At 35.4% G+C, this 19,268-nt stretch overlaps 1 protein-coding gene across 5 annotated transcripts in view; it reads left to right on the top strand.

Annotated features, from left to right (window-relative positions):
- Positions 1 to 19,268, top strand: part of SLIT2 (slit guidance ligand 2) — a 255,843-nt gene that overhangs the window by 133,541 nt on the left and 103,034 nt on the right. For all 5 annotated transcript variants that reach the window (XM_054294159.1, XM_054294145.1, XM_054294144.1 and 2 more), the window contains exon 5: positions 17,144 to 17,215. In XM_054294159.1, the coding sequence (XP_054150134.1) occupies positions 17,144 to 17,215 (72 nt within the window). The remainder of the gene's footprint in view (positions 1 to 17,143; positions 17,216 to 19,268) is intronic.

Below are 19,268 nucleotides of genomic sequence, written 5' to 3'. Positions count from 1 at the left end.
CTATATCTTATTTCTAATGGAGATTAAATTCCTAATCTTGAGATTAGTCTCAGTTGTATTTCAGCATGGGGATTTATTACTATAATCTTTATCTGTTCATAAATGTGAGGAAGACAATGACATTCACTATTAGACATGTACCTACCTGGCAGCAATGTGAAATCCTTATACTGTAATCCTGGCTTTTGTGATTTTCACTGTTAAGCACATTTAAACACAGGTTTATTCTGATTTTATTTTTTAAAAAACAAGTCAGTTTCTCTTTGTTGTTCAAATGCTTTTTCTATGCTTCTTTGTTCACAACTGCAAGCTAAAATGTCATCTCTGCCTCTGGGAATCTCTATTTTGTGTTGCTTACTATTGTATGTATGGAAAAGGAAATCATGCATATTAAAAAATATTGTGGAAAACAGGCACTGTGAGATGTTTTGTGGTTCTTCAGGACAGGCATTATATCATACATATATTTGTTTTCATAGATTTCCCACTGGAAGTGATATGTCCCTAATAATAAAAGTAGAATCAAAACAAGAGAACCCAACAAGCAGAAAGTGGTAGAGGTATGCAGAAGTTTATGTAAGACTCTTTTTCTTGATCTGTATAAAGAAGAGTGTTACTTAGTATTATAAATAGTAAGTATGTATAATGAAATTTCAGATAAGTTAAAGGAAAGGAAAAAAAATGCAGGAGAATAAAACACTTATCTTAAAGTTCATCAGAACATTTATTTTTAAGCTTAGACTTAACACCTGAATAAAATCAATATCACCAACACACAGATTTCATTTTGTATGTTTTGAATGCTGGCTTTGTATCTGGTAAGTCCTATTCCTTAAGGTACCAGTATTTTAAATTCTATTTACAATAGGGTTATCTAATAGCTTCTTTCAAGTCATTATTTCTATATGATCTTTTATGTTTGTTTAAACTGTTTAATTAATACAGTTTGTCAAAGTTCTGGACATATTTTCCATTCAGATATTTATGTAAAACATACTAGTGAGGAAACTTTGGCTTATTTTCATTATTTATAGATATGGATGTGAAGATGGTTAACAGAGGGCAAAAGAGATATGGAAGAGAAGCTGAAAAAAAACCTGCAGATCCAGGGCTTAATTAGATATTCTGCATCCCTACTGAATGCTGAATTTGATCTTTTCTTTTTCACAGATTGTAGACCTTTCATTCTCACCCACAGTCTACTTAAAATTGATACGAAGGGAAAATATTTAAATATTTCCCTGTTTGGAGCCAATATTTGTAGACATATCCTCACGACACCTTGGCTCCTTTGATGGTTTTGGTGTATTTTTAGTTTACATATGTGAGGCGCTCAGTAGCACTGCAGTTCAGCTCCCAGACTTACTCTGTTGCAAGTCAGGGATGAATCCTTATCTGTGTTTACTTTTCCTGTAATATATATCCTCCTCCAGTGTATATGTTACCTGCTTTTGATTCCTCCTCAGAATTCTGTTCTTGATAGCACAGTTCCTGTGTTATTCTACAGGGATGCAGACCTGGCACAGAATTTGGAAGCATAGTATTGTGTTGAAGGGTCAGTCTTCCTGAAATACTGACCTTCCACCTCAAAGCTTTCATCTACCTGGCCACTGAAGAGATTTCTATCTCTGAAGAAAATCCCTTGAACTCATAAGGAGTGCTAGGGAGAAGCATGTGAGACTTTGCAGTTTACAAATTATTTTTTTATAATAGTAACTGAGAACTTGGCAAGATTCACCCCCATTCCTCAAAGAAAACCCAAAAAGCAGCGCCTAATCCCTGAGTTTTGTTAAATATAAAAGATAATTGTATTAAGGACTTGTGCATGGTCCAGTTGTCTGAAATACTAGTTTTGGTGTCACAATAGTTCATTATGGGGCATGATGAAAACTTATAGATGGATTACAGAAAACAATTTCCTTATTTTTCTTGTTCTGTTTCCTCATCTAAGGAGAATTTTGTCTTTTTTCACATATGCTTAAATTAGGGAAGCCTATAATTTAAATATGTTCATTTGAACTGGTTTTCTGTAAGTAGTTTGTGATTCAAAGATACATTTCATCACACACTTAACACTTGTGAGTAGATGCAATGAATTTAATGGGATTTAAGCACATACATTAAATTGTGCATGCTTCAGTGCTCTCCTGAATTGGGATGAGATTATTTGTATGTTTGTGGTTAGTAAGAGCTATGTTTAACTGAGCTAGTGTAATTTTCCATCCTATGTCTTTGAAGGTGCTGTGCCATAGCCTATACAATTCATATTGTCACAGGTTATCTTACAATGTTTAACAGCATTACATTTAGCTGATAATTAGGATGTTTATTACTTTGAAAAGTAATGCTTTTGTTTATTTTCAGAATTAGTGGGGATGAGAAGCATTCCCTAAGTAAACCTAATTCCTAACCTATGAAAATTAGGGTTGGTTGTCAATTTTAAAAAAAAGAACCAAACAAACAAACAAAAAAAGCCCAACAAAAGACCAGCAAGTAAACAAAAAAAACCCAAACAACCAAAAAACCCACAGCCAAAAAAAAAAAACAAACCCAAACCAAAACAAACAAAAAACCCCAAAAACCTGGGAATAATAATTTGAGAATTTGGAGATTTTTGCCCTTTGGGCCTAAACACTCCGTTTTTGTGAGCAAGGAATGAGAGGTAGAGGACTGGCTCAGGTGTGTCTGAAGGGCAGGGGGAAGATGTGCAGTAAGTGGTTTTGCTCCCACTGTGTTGGAACACATGTTCATTGAGAATAATTTCACTTTTAAGAAGCACAGCAAAACCTGACCTCAAACTTTTCTGCCACTTTCCGGACTCTTTGAAGAAAAAGTTTCTTCAAAGGAGTAGATACTGTTAACCATCTCTCTCCTAAATCACCTTAAACCCATGGAATAGATAATTCAAACACAGTTGTGATTGGCCTGAATTCTGAATTTACTATCAACTTGGTTTTAAATTGGGGGAATCAAGTTGTGTGTTTCTTGTGCAGTGGTTAGGAATTGAAGCAGAAAATCATGCTGACAAATGAAGTGAATGGGAACGGGAGGCAGAGTTACTTTGTCATTTAATACATTGTCCTAAATATGTTAGATGTATAACTCTATAGAAATTTTAGTTCTTTACTGCCATAAAGCTGTGATTTAAGTGATATATCTTCAATAATTCCACAGTATTTTGATTCAAAAAAGTTGAGTAGATTGGAAGGAGCTTAAAAAATGCATTTTAGTAGGCTTTTTGACAGATGTGATTTAAAAGCTTAGAGAAAGCAATGCACCTGTCACTTTTAATTGCAGAAAGCTTTCCATCTATTAACTTTATTTTGCCAGAACCTTCTAATGAAAAAGTTCCAGTATCTAATTTAATTTAATTTTCATTGGGTTTGCCAGAAGAGCAATTAATTTTTAGAACTTCCAACTATGAAGTTGTGCTTCAGAAAGCAGTCTCCCTATTTTACATACCATTAAGTTGCATCATGTGCCTGTCATACCTTAGGAACATCTTGATATCTTTGAAGAAATGTGGCAGTGAAATGTAGACATATTGTCTGTAGCACTAGCTAGGGTTTACAAATACAAATGTTTGTATGATTGGGTTATTCCTATCCATCTCTAGATTGCATCTCTCTGGAGCTATAAGGACATCTGTGCCTGGCAGGCTCGTGTTATCACCGATGCATATGGGGACCATGTGTCAGTCTTCCAACAAAAGATATATAGCCTTGTGTAGGAGCAGGATTGGATATGCTTGTGTTTCAGCCTCTAAATCAATTCCTGGGACCTTTGCTACAGATGTTTGAAGCTGCAGGTCTGTAAAAAGAGTATACTGTAATATGAACTGAAACAGAAGAATAAGCATGAGAAGGAATTAGCCATATGGCAACAGATAGCAAGTGCAGTGGAGCCAATAGAGAAGGAAATTCTCACACCTTCTCAGCTATCTGTGTAAATATCGTTTCAATTCAATCACCTCAGAGCTCAGAGCTAGTCCCATTCTAAGAGGAGATCTGTTCATACTCAGTTAAAAGAGTGAGTTAAAGATGCTCTTGCTGTTGTAAGATGCATGTCCTAGGATTTCTGAGCTGGTGGAAGTCTTCCTGAATTCCCTAGAAGCACAAATGGATTCACACTGGATGCCTTAGCAAAAAGCCTGGCTGTATTATGCTGAGATCTTGATTTAGTGGCTATTATTGATACAGGCACTATGCCATGTGTTCTTGTATTTAGCCTTATTTCTTAAATCCCTTTTTAACTTTTATGCTTCAAAAAAAATGCAGTCAATCTAAGCATTTAAACAATTTATAGTATATTTCTGAATTAGTCCTTAAGCAATAGGGAAGCTTATGCATTGTTTGCTGGTTTGTGTTTTGGGGTGTTTTAAAGTAAATTTATTAGACTCTTTTCCCATTACCATAACTGTTCTCAGTATGTATGTAGTCACCTGGACCTCTCTTTTCTGAAATTACCCATTGGGTTATTACACTGCAGGAGTGTGTAGAATCTTGTGAATGGAGACATCAGTGTCACCCTTGCTCATCCTGAGTGTGCTGTGCTCTCATTTGTTTGCAATTGCCCAACTCTCATCCATCCCATCCAGCTGCCTCGTGTGCCCTCATATAGCAGAACACAGCACCCATCCTCCTGCGTGAAAAAACCTTCTAACAACAACAAAAAAACACCACATCCCCCATGCAATCCCTCTTTACCCTAATTATTGGGGTTTCTCAGTGGGGTTTTACTTGGGACAAAGCTCCATCAGCTACTTAGGAGAGTATGGATATTGGTTGAAGGGATAGAATTTAGCAATTTGAAAAAAGAAGGCTTGAAAACATACAGATGGAGAAAAAACATCTGAAAAGAGGGAGGATGGGTTTTTAAAGTGCAATTTAGAGCAGCTACTTTTTGATGCTGTCAGTGGAAAAGTGCAGTCCTGGAACAGAAAGTCAACTTTGTAGACTTCAAGCTTAAAAAAATGTCTGAATGGAAATTATTTCTAGTGCAAGCAGCTGAATCTTTTTGAAAGTTTGAGGAGGAAAAAGGAATAAATGTGGCAGAAGTAGCAATAAAATTTAAGCTTTTCTATAAAAAATACTAAATGCCATTTTGCATAAATTATTTTTTCCCCAGAACATTTTAATGTAATTTACATACTGGTATTATGGCAACAGCATACAGACAGGGCTATTAAGAAGAAATGGGATTTTTAACATTCTTGAAATGTGGAATGGAGCGCTCTGATTCAGTTTCTTAGCCATGGTTGTTCATTTTAAGATTAAGAAATTAGTTTTGATTAATTCATTCTGGAATGGTGTATTTTCTTTTTATTGCTTGCACACATTTTTACCATTTTTATGAGGGTTTTCAACTCTAAATAGCCTCTGAACCCAGCTAGGATGCACTTTTCTTCTTATACAGACCAGTTGTACTGCCTCTGATGCATTCTCAGCTCCTTTTAATAGAGGAAAATACCACTTGAAATCCTGATTCTTTGTATGGCACTGAAAGGCAAAAAGTTGCGGTCACAGAAATTTGGGGGAAAAGGCTGGAGCAGTCACAGAAGGAGAAGGCAGGCTCAAGAAGAAAGAAAATCTTGGAGCCCTTGAACAGAAGAAACTTGAGGCTTGACACTTCTGGGATGCACAGCTAGAGTATTAAAATCATTTAATCCTGGTAAATTGGAAGTTTTACTTGCAGAGTTCCTGAGTGTATGTATCAGTAACACCCCTGAAGTTTCTTGGCAATTTATTGTTTCTCCTAAGAGCTTTAATTGACTTGTATTAACCAGCACATATGTAGCACACAAGAAATAGAATAAACAAAGAAATCCAGTCATTCCATTACTCAAATAATTGAGCTTGCTATACTGTTAAATAGTTCATTTTCAGTGAAGAGGAGGATAGCATGAACATCTGTTCCTTGTCCTTTCATTTATAGTTTTCTCATAGAAAAGCCTAAAGTCCTGGTTCTTTGGTCCAGAAGCCCAGTGGTGCTAGTCACTATACTTTGTTACACAGAATAAGAAAAATACCAACAAACCAGCACCCAGTAAAACAAAAAGTTTATGTGAAAGATATTACAGTCTAAGAAACGACACATGGGTATAAGCAGATGGATGAAGACTGGAAAAAATAGTCATATAAAATGGGTCACCTTGATAAGTAGCAATGATTGCAGCTTAGCTGTTGTCAGGTTTTTTTAATCATCCATGGTAATCCTTTCAATAATTTGCTTTGGTTTCTTCCACTTTTTTAGCATAGTTTTTGGCACTGGCAAGCAACAGCCTTAAAGCCTGAAGTATCAGTGCTTCATATATATATGCAACTACACATATAATATAAAAAAAACCCTGTAAAATAAATCTGTCCTACCAAGCAATCGGCCCATCTCGAGAGACAATCCCCAAATTGCATCATTCAACTCAAATGCAGGAAGACTGAGCACAGTGGTATTGAACATTAATGGTCCACAAGATCTTTTCTAGTTTGCTCTCCAAATTTTCCCCTGTCCCTTGACAAATTGTTCAAGTTTTACTGTGAGGAAACACTTGAACTACTCAGGTTATTATCAGAGTAAAAGTTTGGAGCTATACTTCATAAAAAATGTCTGTGTCCAGGGATGTAATTATTACTTGTCTGTATTGGAATTTCAGCTCTGCATAATGGGATTGGATCAGGAGTCTGCTCTGCTCTGTTTTGAAGAAACAGGAATTGCCACAGCTTTCTGAGTGATATTTCAGAAGAGAATATACAGGGTTGTAGGCTGTGTAGTTCTACTAGACAATGTACCAGACAACCTTTCAATCAGTTCCTGAAAGTGCTTGCAGTTTCAATTCCACAGCAGGTGAAACAATATTAAATATTAAAGACGTGTTGACAGCTGCAAACTTGTTCTAAAAAAGAAGTTTTGTTACAGGGAAAAGTAGTGATAGATTTTTTTTAAGATACTGTTGAAGAGGTCTTTTGGAAAATTAAATATGCCATCTCATCTATTCTTAATGTGAGCAGATCCCCAGCCAAGCCAAATGGATGTTTCAGCCATGCATATGCTGGGTGTCTAATGTACCAGAAGAAGTGAAAGTTACCCAGCAGAATCTTGTTTTATTCTTTTAAAGCTCTTAACATTTTCAAGTCTGTCAAGTGTAATAGTTGATTAAAGATTAATCACCAAATCACCTATCAGAGACTAGTAAAATGAAAATAGCAGAATCTTTACCCTTTGCCTACATAGAAACACTCTTTTGTGGCCTTGTATGAAAAAATGACACATAAAGATTTGTTATTTTTACTTTTCCTTCAATTCCAACCTGCTAAAAGAAAAGGAGAGGAAAACCATGAATGAAACCCATATCTAACCTAAACCTCCCCTGGCACAGTTTGAGACCATTTCCTCTTGTCCTGTCACTTGTTATGCAGGAGAAGAGACTGATCCCCACCTGTCCAGTCTCCTTTGAGGCAGTCACAGAGAGCAATAAGGTTTTCCCTGAGCCTCTTTATCACCAGGCTGAACACCCTCAGCTCCCTCAGCTGCTCCTCAGCAGGGTTGTGCCCCAGACCCTTCAGCACCCCCAATTGCCCCTTGGATGCTCTCCAGCCCCTCATTGCCTTTTTTTGTGCTGCAGGGCCCAGAGCACAGCAGGGCACAGCACCTGAGGTGCAGCCTCAGCACCCATATGCATATTTTACCCATATGCATCCACATGGGTGAAAGTCATTTTGCACTCTGCAAACTCCAAGTGGGGCTGTAGGTCAGCACTGCCCTCACACAGCACAGCTGTGCTGGCCTGGGCCCTGGCAGGAATCACAGTGCTATCAGGGATGCATGATAAGTCAGTAAAATGTCACTCAGTGCCTTCCTGCAGCTTGGCCAATTTGAGACTGTATGGAGGATAAAGATTTGTCAGCTTTTTTCTTTAGGAGGTGAGGACTTCTTAAGAGCTTCAAGGGTTTTTTTTTTTATGAAAAGGATTATGCCAAAGCCAAATTTGAAGTAGTATTGCAATTCTCTCTGAAACTGTGGGTGGTCCTTTCCTCTTTAGGAGCTACAACATGTAATTTCTTTCCTGTTTTGTTTTGGGGATTTTGTAGTCTAAACAAAAGAGAATTATGTATTAATTTAGTGGAACAGACTATTAAAGAATGCTTTCCTTTTCAAAAATAATTTCTAAGGCTCCAATAAAATACATGTGTGGTCCTAATACTCCTATTTTATTGCACAATTAGCATTTTTCCTGCTAGGCCACTCTAGCAAAATAAAGAATAAATGGCGAATCTCCTTAAGCAATTATTTTCAGTAGTATCAAAGCATACAAATTGATTTAAGTACACTTTTGGACACATTGTAGAGTGGAATTGATTTTGCAGCCCATGGGTTAACTTTTCTGCCAAGACAGAGATTGGAGGTTTTGGCTTAGTCCAAACCCAAAATGTATTCCTATTAAAAAGTAAACAGTCTAGTACTTGTACTCTGTGCTGTTTAGATTTAGAAATAATTGATTAGTAATACTAAAAATTATAAGTATGTTATGCATTTTATTGCATGGCTGTAAAGAGTCAGGCTGTTTCTCGAACAAAAGAAGATTAGCACTAAGTATCAGAATTCAAATTTTGGATGACTTAAACTAAATGTTAGGGTTGAGGGTACTGATAAACTCTGGAGGCTACCAGTCCTACTATTGTGTAGTGTGTTACTTTTTCTCTTTTGCTGTCTATGTTCTGTAATACATAAATGATCTCTCTTCTTTAATAAAGAAATAGATAAAGTAGATTAAAAGATGTACTGCTGAAATAATGCAGATAATAGTATGCCAAAAGCAATAATAAGAAGTACATTTTGATTCCATAACAGATTTATAAATGGACGACATTTAAAAAACCTCAAGCATTAAGAATGAAAGAAGCATGAATGATATAATCAAAAGTGCTATCATTAAAAAATGAGACATGAAAGTGGGCAGGGAAATTTAGTCTGAATATTCTTAGGGAAAAAGAAAGCATTCCTTACCATGGGAATTGCAGTGACTCTAATCATTCAGTCCGTGTTGCAGTGATGATTGCCCTGTGTTGTGAAATGTGAAATATTCACTTGGGCAATGTAGCACACCATGGCCCAGGGAGTGATCCTGCTTTAGCGTGAGAATAGGTTGTGTGCCTACTGTGTGCAGCATCTGAATCTCAATAGAGCAAATGGAAATTAGTGATGCAGAGAGAACCTGAAATTCTGTCATCTAAATCTTTCTCGTCAGTTTTGTGCTCCTCAGCATGGTACTGATCCATGCTGCTGCTGTATGTACTGCCTTGGTTTCCCCATCTGTAAAAAGAGGTTAAAAGTAGCTTTCTTATACATGAAATTTTAATCCTCCTATGGGAAGCAGCAGCAATAATGATTTACAGAACTAATGTTTGAAATTATAATTTATAGGTTTTATCTCCATGAGGGGATATATATATGTGCTGTAGAGACCTATTAGTTACTGCTGGTATTATTGGACACCTTTTGTGTAGTCAATATGAAGAGAAATCGCTGCAAAGATTGTTTTACTAAAGAACAGAAGAATAAAACCATTGAAATTAATAGGAAGTTAACTAATTTATTTCACAGTCAAAGAATAATGGTACAGCAGTTTTTGATTGTTTGATTTTGTTTCTTTGTTTGTTTTGCTTTCTCAGAACAAGAGTTTAGACTGAATTTTTAATTATATATTTTTAAACGTTTTCTTGTTCCATCATAATTGATCTGTAGATCTGCCAGAAAGCTATGCCTACTAAAAGGACATGACAAGTCATTTGGGTATAAGATTATCTTCATGAATAAGTGATGCCATACATTAGTAACTGCATAAAGTTAAAGCCAAGCATATGTCAGTATTCTAACAATTAACTGGCTAAGCCTCACTTGACTGATGGGAAGGGTATTTAGTTGTCTGCATATATTAATGTATTTGCTGAACATGGGATAAAAAAAAAAATGTTCTGTTATAATTAATCATTTGTGTTTGTTTAGTAAGCTTATGTTACAATATGATATATTGCTGCCATGATGGAATTCCTGACAGGCTTCAGTAGCTCCAGTTCACCTGAGCTACTGATTTAAAGGAGCTGTCTCTCCAGGATGCTCCCCCTGCATTAACACTACAATGTTCAGTGGCATCTGTATTCTTGATGACTTTGTACTTGGCTTTGATTTTTGATTACATAGTTTTGAAAATAATTTCCACACTTATATGCTTTATCCTGATACAATAAAACTTGTGGTTGTCAAAGCGTGCCTCTGTAGCACTCAGAAAAGGTCTTAGATTAAATTCCTAGGCATGCTGGAACTTTGCAGTTTGGTTGTATAGTGATAAATGAAGTTTCATGAGCAGGAAAAAACCCATCTGATCAGAACTTTTCCATGTTAAAACAAGACACCTAATACAGAGTAGAAAAATGTATTTATTCAAATTTTGAAAGTAGAAGACTGTCATTTTAGAAATGAAATCCAAGTCAGAGATCCACTGAAACATAAAAAATCTACTTTGGCATTTCGTTCTCTCCTATTTGCATTGGAAAGCCCATGGCTATGGCAGCTTTGCAAACAGAGGCAGCTGCCAGTGTTCATGATAATGTGAAATAACCTTTTGCCATACTTCTCTGGAAACATTTCACTTGAAACACTTGAAACTTGGGGCTGTGGCTCCCTTGTCTTATGCTGTCATGTTGCAGCATGTTCACACCTTCCATATCTCAGATTTGACTACTGGTGCTTTCAGTGCCTCCCAGTGAGGCAGAGCTCTTTGTTTTCCCTAAGATCAAAGCCAGGGGAGTAAATAATAACTCTTGGTTCTTGATCTGGAATAGCTTTGAGGTTTTAGATGGTCTGCCTCATTAATGTGATTGTGGCTGGAGAAGTACCTCAGACCATGCAAGACCTCACAGGTGTATTCATGAAGTCCAGGATCCAGCGAGTAGCCTATGCCAGAGCATGTTTCACAGGCTCTTCCTGCAAGGAGCTTCCCAGTGAATAGGTAGGGGGTGTCTTCTCCCTGCCACCTGTATTTTTTAAGGTGTACTCAAATACAGAAATACTGTAGGAACACTGAACAGTACTGAAGAAAAAGCCAATGATAATAAAAACAGCTGAAATGGACAGGACCATTTGATATTCATAAATTAACTGTTGGTTAGTTTTACTGTTTTAGGATACTTGTCTAATTGATACTTAATGTATCAATGTATACTAATGTTCCTAAAAAGGAGTTGTTACTTGTTCCATCAAAATAATCTGATTGACCTAGGTAATGATTGTAGGTCCCTTTCAACTGAACTATCCTATTAAAAAATACGTTGTTTGGTTTTTTTCACCATCTTTGTATTACAAATGAAATCCCATGTCCAAATTCATATATTTGGTTTTCAGTCTAATAATTTAAATAATTCTCATTCTTTTTATTTCTTTGAAGGCCTGGTAGTCTCATTATCTATGAGTCTTTGCCACTTTATACAGGCATGGAGGATTTAACGCAAAGTATAGTTACCTAATGTTAAAAGTGTTGTTTTTCCAGTAAGAGAGAAGTACTTAGCAAGGCTTACTTCATTCATGTCATGAATACATAAATAATTATCAGGATACCAGTCATGAAATAGCCACTTTCTGAGATGTTTTTATAAACTGGCATAAATAAACTGGTAAGAATTCAGTACTTAGTTAGGCTGAATATTTCTGCCTTTTCCTTTAAAAATCAGTACACATTAGTCATTCCCAGTACTCAGTACTTTGCAAAGTACAGAATGCCAGTATAGATTTATGATATCTGTGGTCAGACACAGAGGGAGGTTAAACCATTGAGGAAAATAAAATTACAAGTAATTAAATTTACAAGCGGGTTTGCCATCTTCAAAAGATTTAGTGTTTCAGAACGAACAATGATTTAGCCACACAACAAAACTGTGATACAGCCTTAGCAGTTTATGATATAGATATTTTATGTGATGTTTCAATTTATATAATTAAAAATTGAGCACTCCTTTTAAGGGTATATAGGATATTCAGCTGAGAGCCATACATGGTGAGTAATAAAATAACTGCAATGCAGTACTGTTTGCATTTTTTAAGAGCTGAAACATTCCATCAGGATCATTACTTTCGGGTTATCTCAGGGCTTTATCTTCAGATAAGAAAGAAATACTGTATATAAGTCAAGTTTTTTTTCTGAGAGCAGGTTAGTATTATCTATTGGTATGAATTTCAAATGTTCACAGGACTCCAAGCTTTGAGGTATTTTCCCTAAATATAACTGTACCATTTCCATCCTGTTCTTAGGAAGGATTCAGTAGTAACAAGGTTTTTGGCAAGGTCTTCCTGCTATTTCCACAAGCTAAACACATTCTCATGACCAGTGTATTCTTGGAGAAAAAAAAGTCTGCATGCACAAAATGAAGCTGTTGGGGGAGGAAGGGTGGGGCAGAGGTGTTTGGGCTTTTTTTGATGGAGTTGTTTTTATTATTGATTTTTTTTCTTAGTTCATTGGTTTGTGAAATGCAGAAATCTACATTCTTTTAGCCATAATTTCAAATTAGACAAGTTAAGTTGCTTTGTCAGAATATCCAAATTAAATTTTTAATCTTTGGAAATTGGTTTAAAAGCTGAGGCATATGTGCTTATCAGAATCCATTGCATGTAAATTGTCTTTATCCAGTTTGTTTAAAAATAAATTATATTTTACATAAGCATGGTAATTGCAGAATTTACTTCATCACAAATCTTAGAGAATCTCTAGTTGTTCTGTTTTTATTTATGAGTTTGAATGCTTGTATAGACTATATTAATTATAAAAAGTAATTGTTTAGATGCAGCATATTTAGTCTTTGATTTAAAAACACGCTCCTGACCTTCAAAGAGAGAAAAAATAGTATGCAAGTTTTTCAAAACAGTGCTGCAGTTGGGCAAAAATTCAGAAATCTTTGTGCATTCTTCCCTGTGTATCTTCACTTACAGTGGGATTCAGCTTTGTTTGCTTTATGGATTTGGTTTTCTGTTTTTGCATTTGGGAGAATGGGGCTGCAGCCAGAATATTACAACTCAGAAGAATGCTCGACATATTTACATCTTAAACTTATCTGAAAGAATCCACTGTGCCCAGGCTGGTTTGTGCATCTAGAGCAGCCGCAATGCTCATTTGTGCCTCCTCAAAAAGTCTCTGTCAGCTGCTGCCACTCTGCCTCACCCAGGAGGCTTTTGGGGCCAATCTGCTATTTAACCCCTGTACTACCTTTTATCCTGAGGGAACAAATCTGAGAGTTGTCCCTGAGAACATCTTACATTCAGAGAGACTGAAGTTACACCTGGCCCTGAGCACAGGTTTGGGGATCTGGAGCAAGGGGAAGCAATAGAGGACAAGGAACAAAGGTGCTCTGCCCACCAGTGAATGACATGAATGAAGGCCATGAATTTGCACTAAGGAATTTTCTTGAAAGGTCAATGTCTAAGGTACTCCCCTTCAAACTTAATAATTTGGTGTGTATCCCTCTAGGAATTATACAATAGAGTCAAGAACAATTTAGTTGAAAGAGGCCTCTATGACAGCCTGAATCTGCATAAAGATGAATTTGTCAAAATATCTCACTAGATCATTGTGCTCTATTAAAGAAAGAAATTCTCACATAGCCTTGGCTTTTTCACTCTAGCTGTATTTTTTATTCAATTCTGCTGTTCCAAAGGTATTCTGGATTTTAATGTAAGGTCTTGGGCTGTAATATTAATGGAGAATAATTTGTTCCAGTGAAAATATCTTGGTCAGATTGACACTTTGTAATGTGAATCAGGTTAATGCCTTTTTTTTAAAAAAAAATACACATGTATTCTTATAAAAGTAGTATGTTTTGTTGGATCTTGGCTTAAATATTCTTAGATATTCTTAGATATTCTTTCATTTGGGATCAATTGCCATCATAGACCTGCTATTCAAAGGCTGCCTATTTTTGAAATGGAAGATGATGCCTGCACAGTTATAAGTGCAGCAATACAATGACCATCAGGCTGAAAAGGAGTTTTGCACCTTTCTTCACTACAGAATATAAGTTGCAAAGTCAAATCAATGTAATGTGATGGCGTGCAAAATTGGCTGGTTTTATCTACAAAATAGATTTTTGCCCCATTTCCTATGAAAGTCACAATGCACCTTGTGCTGCTTGTGGCCTTTATTTTTGAGCAGTCTAAGAATTGCGGTGGAATGAGTTCAAAGATCAATAAAAGAGACCACATGCAGCTTCTGAGTTGTGAAATGTAGGTGTAATTTATGCAAGAAGAAAAAGTTAAATGTTTGTTTAAGCCCCTCAAGGTTTTTATAAGGAAGTTTTTTTACACTGAGTAGATAGAAACTTGAAGCAATCAATAAATAATTACTAAAATTTTTCCTGCTATAAGGAAAATAGTATTCTTTATGAGAAGTAGAATTTAGCAGTGTGGAAATGAATTTACACTTTTGTTACAGAAACAGTTCCAAGTTTCCCAAACCAGCTGATGCATTGCAAAAAAATTACTTTTGGAAAACAGCATTTGCCAGCCTTACTTAGCTCTCCAGATTTAAATGTATGCTTTAAACAATGCCTTGTTCAGCAAGGTTGGGAACCTTTTCAGTCAAGTAGTTTACATTTGAAATTAGCTAAAATTACCAGGGAACGCTATACTTCAGTCTGCTTGAGCTTGTGCTACAGGGAAATGGAGTTGACTCTGCCGACCCAGCAGTAAATCTGGCCTGCAATTAGTTTGTCTGTGTCTTTTGCATTTGCATACACACAGACATACCTGTGCACAATGGCTCTGTGTATTGGCTATTGAGGGACCTGGCACAGTAGCTGTCACTTGTAGGTCCTTGTGTTTGTGCCAAAATTTCCCATGGAAACAAAGATTTTGACCACTAACATTCTCTATTAGGTTTTTAAAAATAACTTACAGTTGGCCTCAATATTGTTCATCTTTCACTTTTTTTAATTATATAAAATGGTGAGTGATGATACACTATCAAATGCCATGAAAAGCTTAATGCACCATTGCCCATTATCTCCTGTAGTAAATATTTACGAGTACAGCAGTGGCTCACATAGATATATACATATATCTGTGTTATAAACTAATCATTGATCATGATACAAATCACTACTGCTAGCTTAGCCACTTCACACACAATTTTTATACAGGTAAAATGTATTAGTCAATTAGACAGAAATGTAAATATAGATATTTGCGTTTTATGCTTATAAGGGAATTTTTCTCCAAGGAAGTAGGCTGTTAAATCATGTTACCGTAACAAATGCTGAAGGCTGCTTTTTCATTCATTGCCACTGAATTTATTGTCAGAGCAGTACAGTCATATCCCATTTCAAGATTACTTAGGTGGCTTGAAAATTAAATCACAGCTCACAAATTCTCTTTTTTCACACACGATTAATAATACTAAAATTGGGTCTAGTTTTAAGTATACTTTGCAAGATATTGCAGTGCAATTAGGTGCATGAACTATGAAAGATATAGTAAATATAAAGTGATTTTCCATAAGTTAACAATGAATTGGATAATACAAAATTGCTGCAATGTATGTGGAATTATATTCAAAATAATTACATTGATATAAATTTTGTTAAAGTTGGGAAAAATGGGGTTTTATAGAGTCCTCAAATTGTGTTTTGCAAGTTCATAAATCTGAAAGACATCTTCAGGAGTGATTGCTCAGAACTGGAAATATGAGCTCATGCTAGATTACATTTTAGAGAAAGAATATATTAAAAGCATGACTTATGTCTAATGAGTCTTGCGTGTTCACTTAATCTGAGCTATATCTCTTAATTCTGTGCACAGTTTTGCAATGTTTCTCTAAAAATTCTTTCTGAAAAACATCCTCTAAAGATGTCTCCAAATCTCAACTAAAGAAACTTTACTTCTGCTAGGATCTGGATTGCATTTGATGTGCTTTTAGAGTAAAGATCCTGGGTTGGTTTTAGCAAAATGAAATCTAGTTAACTGTAAGAAAACTGCTGTGCAAATGGACTTAAAATCCCTGTGTAGAAATGCCTGTACACACCTGATTTGTTTGTACATTTTTATTCAGATGTTTAAGAAAGCTTCTTCATATAACTGTGTTCCTCATATTGTGTATAGATAGTTGCATCTTGGAAGGTTTCCAAAAGAAGGTCCGATTTCATAATTTTAATACAGCAAGGTAGACAGGTCCCCTTGCAAAACTTCAAACATTCATGTACCATGTGTGATAGGTGTGTTTGGTCCAGGGAAGCAAACTATTCTCTGAGGTAAAACCTCCAAACTGCATGTGGTATAGATACAGCAATAAAGACTTTCATGTACTGGTCTTCTTCTATTGCACTGCATCACTGTTAATAGTGCACAGCATAAATGAAAAATCTGCATCCTAGTTTGCTTTTGGTTTTTTTCATTTTCTCTGTCTCCTCTGCTACTGTCTTCAGTTCTCTATATTTTATTTTCAATATTGACCAGTGAAGGACAAAAATGTGTCTGTATTTCAGAAAAAATAAAGGGCTATTTATTCATACTGATATCAAAAAAACACTACTGAACAATAATTTTATAAGCATTTTAGTAATATTTTTCTTTTGTAAAAGATAATAATTTCAGATGACATGATACAGCTGATCATAAAGTGATTTTGGGGAGGAATATTAGATGTCTGCTGCAAAATGTATTTTAATTCCTTCTTTTAAAATATATGATGCTTGACACTGAAACAAAAGTCAGAAACATATTGATCTCAGATACTACACAGCTGCATTGTTGTTTCTCAGTAGCTCACTATTTGTTCTATTTGCTGGATTTCTGTCTTCCTTACATAAAGCTGAATATACCATCAAACATGGACTTGGAATGGTTGAAAAGTGAAAATGCTTCTACTGGATTTTTTTTTTAATGTTTTGGCATATATGTTGTTATTTTCTAAAGGAACTGCCTAGTGTAACAGAGATAAACAATTTTGACTGCTATTGCTACTTCTTTTCTTCAATTACAAATCAGTTAAAGTAATAAAATAAGCTTCATTGAAAATATTGACTGAACCATAATGGCTGATTTTTTTTTTTTTTTTTGTTATACATGAAACTAAATATATATAGCACTTTTACATTTATATTTTTCTTCTTAGTGATCTTAGTGAAAATCAGATTCAAGCAATACCAAGGAAGGCATTCCGAGGAGCAGTAGACATAAAAAATCTGTAAGTATTTTCTTCCTTCCATATATTCTGATGATAATGCTTTCTAGATACAGTGCCCTTTTTTAATTTTTTTTTTGGATCAGATATCTTTTTTCTAAAAACTGTTATAGCTGCTTAAGGAATATCTGCATAATACTGATGTCATTTGCTTGTGCAAAATACTTTAACAGATCTTAAAAATCCTCAAATTGCCTTATGGAAATGTAAAAAATTGAAGTAAGTTGAAGACAACATGGCATTATAACTATTAGTCTATGAAACTCAGTTAAATATTTGAATGTCAGGCAATTTCTAACATTTTGTGGTTTCATGTGGAAAAAATCATTTTGCCTAGGTTTTAAAAGTTTGTCTTTTGTTTGCTTGCATAAAGAAAGAAAAGTCATGCTATTATCTAGTTTTGCTAGCATATGTTTTTATACTTGTGTGACTGTTTTACTTGCTCAATTTTCTTCTATTGTCTTTTCTGAAAGAAAGATACTTTCCTGGAGATAGTGGCTTTGAAGTTCATGGACAGGTTTTGAATTCTTATGGTTCCTAAATGTGGAAATATGTGAGTTTCAAGACAAAGCAAAGCAGTAACTTTTCTACTTTCTGTTCAGAGCGGTGAGGCAGTTTAGTGGGTTGAACACGACAAACAACCTGAAGACTGTGATGAACTTCTGTAGCAGGAAACAATAGTTATTTACTCAAAAGCTTCAACCCCTGCTGTAAGCCAAGGACTCATCTCTTACAAACAGCCAGCAAAGACAGAGGACATACAATAATAGGTTTCAGAAAGACTATGGAGCTTCCAGAGTGATGCAGCTGTGAAAAAACATGATTGCTATATAATGTGGTATCAATAAATATAGGGAAATATTAGGTTATAGGAGGCTTTCATATTATTCCTGCTGAAAAAAAAAATATTAATTGAAGTTGCCAGTGCTAAAATTGAAAGACAAACATTCTAGTTGTATTGCTTTGAAAACAGCAATTGATGTATCCTCAGTAAGAGAGGATGGGCTAGGAAGCCCTTCACTTTTCTGTCTGCCTGTGATGGAATCCACTTCATTCTGCTGCCTGCAGCACTGCACACAAATTGGTGAGGAAAATGTCTTTTTGAAGATTTAGCAGAATGCCCAAGAATTTGGCCTGCTACAGTTCTTCCCTGCAATGAAATTCTATCATGCCTTAGTGGAAAAATCATTATGTTCAGCTTTGTTGTGTTCAAAAACATGCAAGCGCTTGTGATTCTCAAAGTAGCTTTTTTACTCTATTTAATTGACAGTTTGAGTTTTTATTCAGAACTAGTCCCACCACTATGCATGGTCAAAAAGAGGTTTGGCTACAAGAGGCCTGCATTTTTTTGCATGATCTTATGTATTTGAAAATTTATACAGCCACAGAAAGGAACTTACATTGTAGAAATAGCAGCATCATTTAAAATATTTTAGTGGCAAAGCAGTACTTTATAATATAGGTGTACTTATATATTGTAAGAAAATTTCAGTTAAAAGCTGCATTAGGATGCTAATCTTTATCTGAGATACTGTTTTTATCTTAGTGTCAATTTTTATGCTAAGGATTCTGAATTATGTCTGAAACTTGCATAAAACAGTAGCTGTGTCCTTTAAAGTGCTTCTTTTTTCAGGAGGTAATTTTAAAAAGATAAAATTATAAACACCGTAGAATTGCCACAAATTTCAAATCATATATGTGTCTTCTTTCTTATTCTGATAAATACTACAGATATCTCCTCATTAGTTGTATCAGGAAAAAAAAAAAAAAGAGAGAGGAAAAAAAGCCAGCAAACCACCAAACCCCTAATCTTAAAATTTCAAGATCTCTCTAAAATCACTCTGCAGAATGTCCAATGAGTTCATGGGGTGAGTTGGGTGGATTCTACTATATAACTCAGTCAGGCTGTTGTGCCTTTCCAGAATCTTTGGTGAGGAGAGACAAACCCCAGCTTTCCATCTAGCCTTGGTCATTACTTAGAGAAGACAGATATAGCAAGAATTTTACATATTATATTTAATTGTTCAAGAAAATTGAGGAGACAGTTGATAGGTGA

This window comes from Melozone crissalis, unplaced genomic scaffold (assembly GCF_028551555.1).
Source record: "Melozone crissalis strain CALT ecotype California unplaced genomic scaffold, PUWL_Pcris_2 ptg000006l_1, whole genome shotgun sequence".
NCBI classification, from domain to species: domain Eukaryota; kingdom Metazoa; phylum Chordata; class Aves; order Passeriformes; family Passerellidae; genus Melozone; species Melozone crissalis.
Note: the sequence above shows the minus strand (reverse complement) of the source record. Positions and strands in the feature narration are given on the sequence as shown.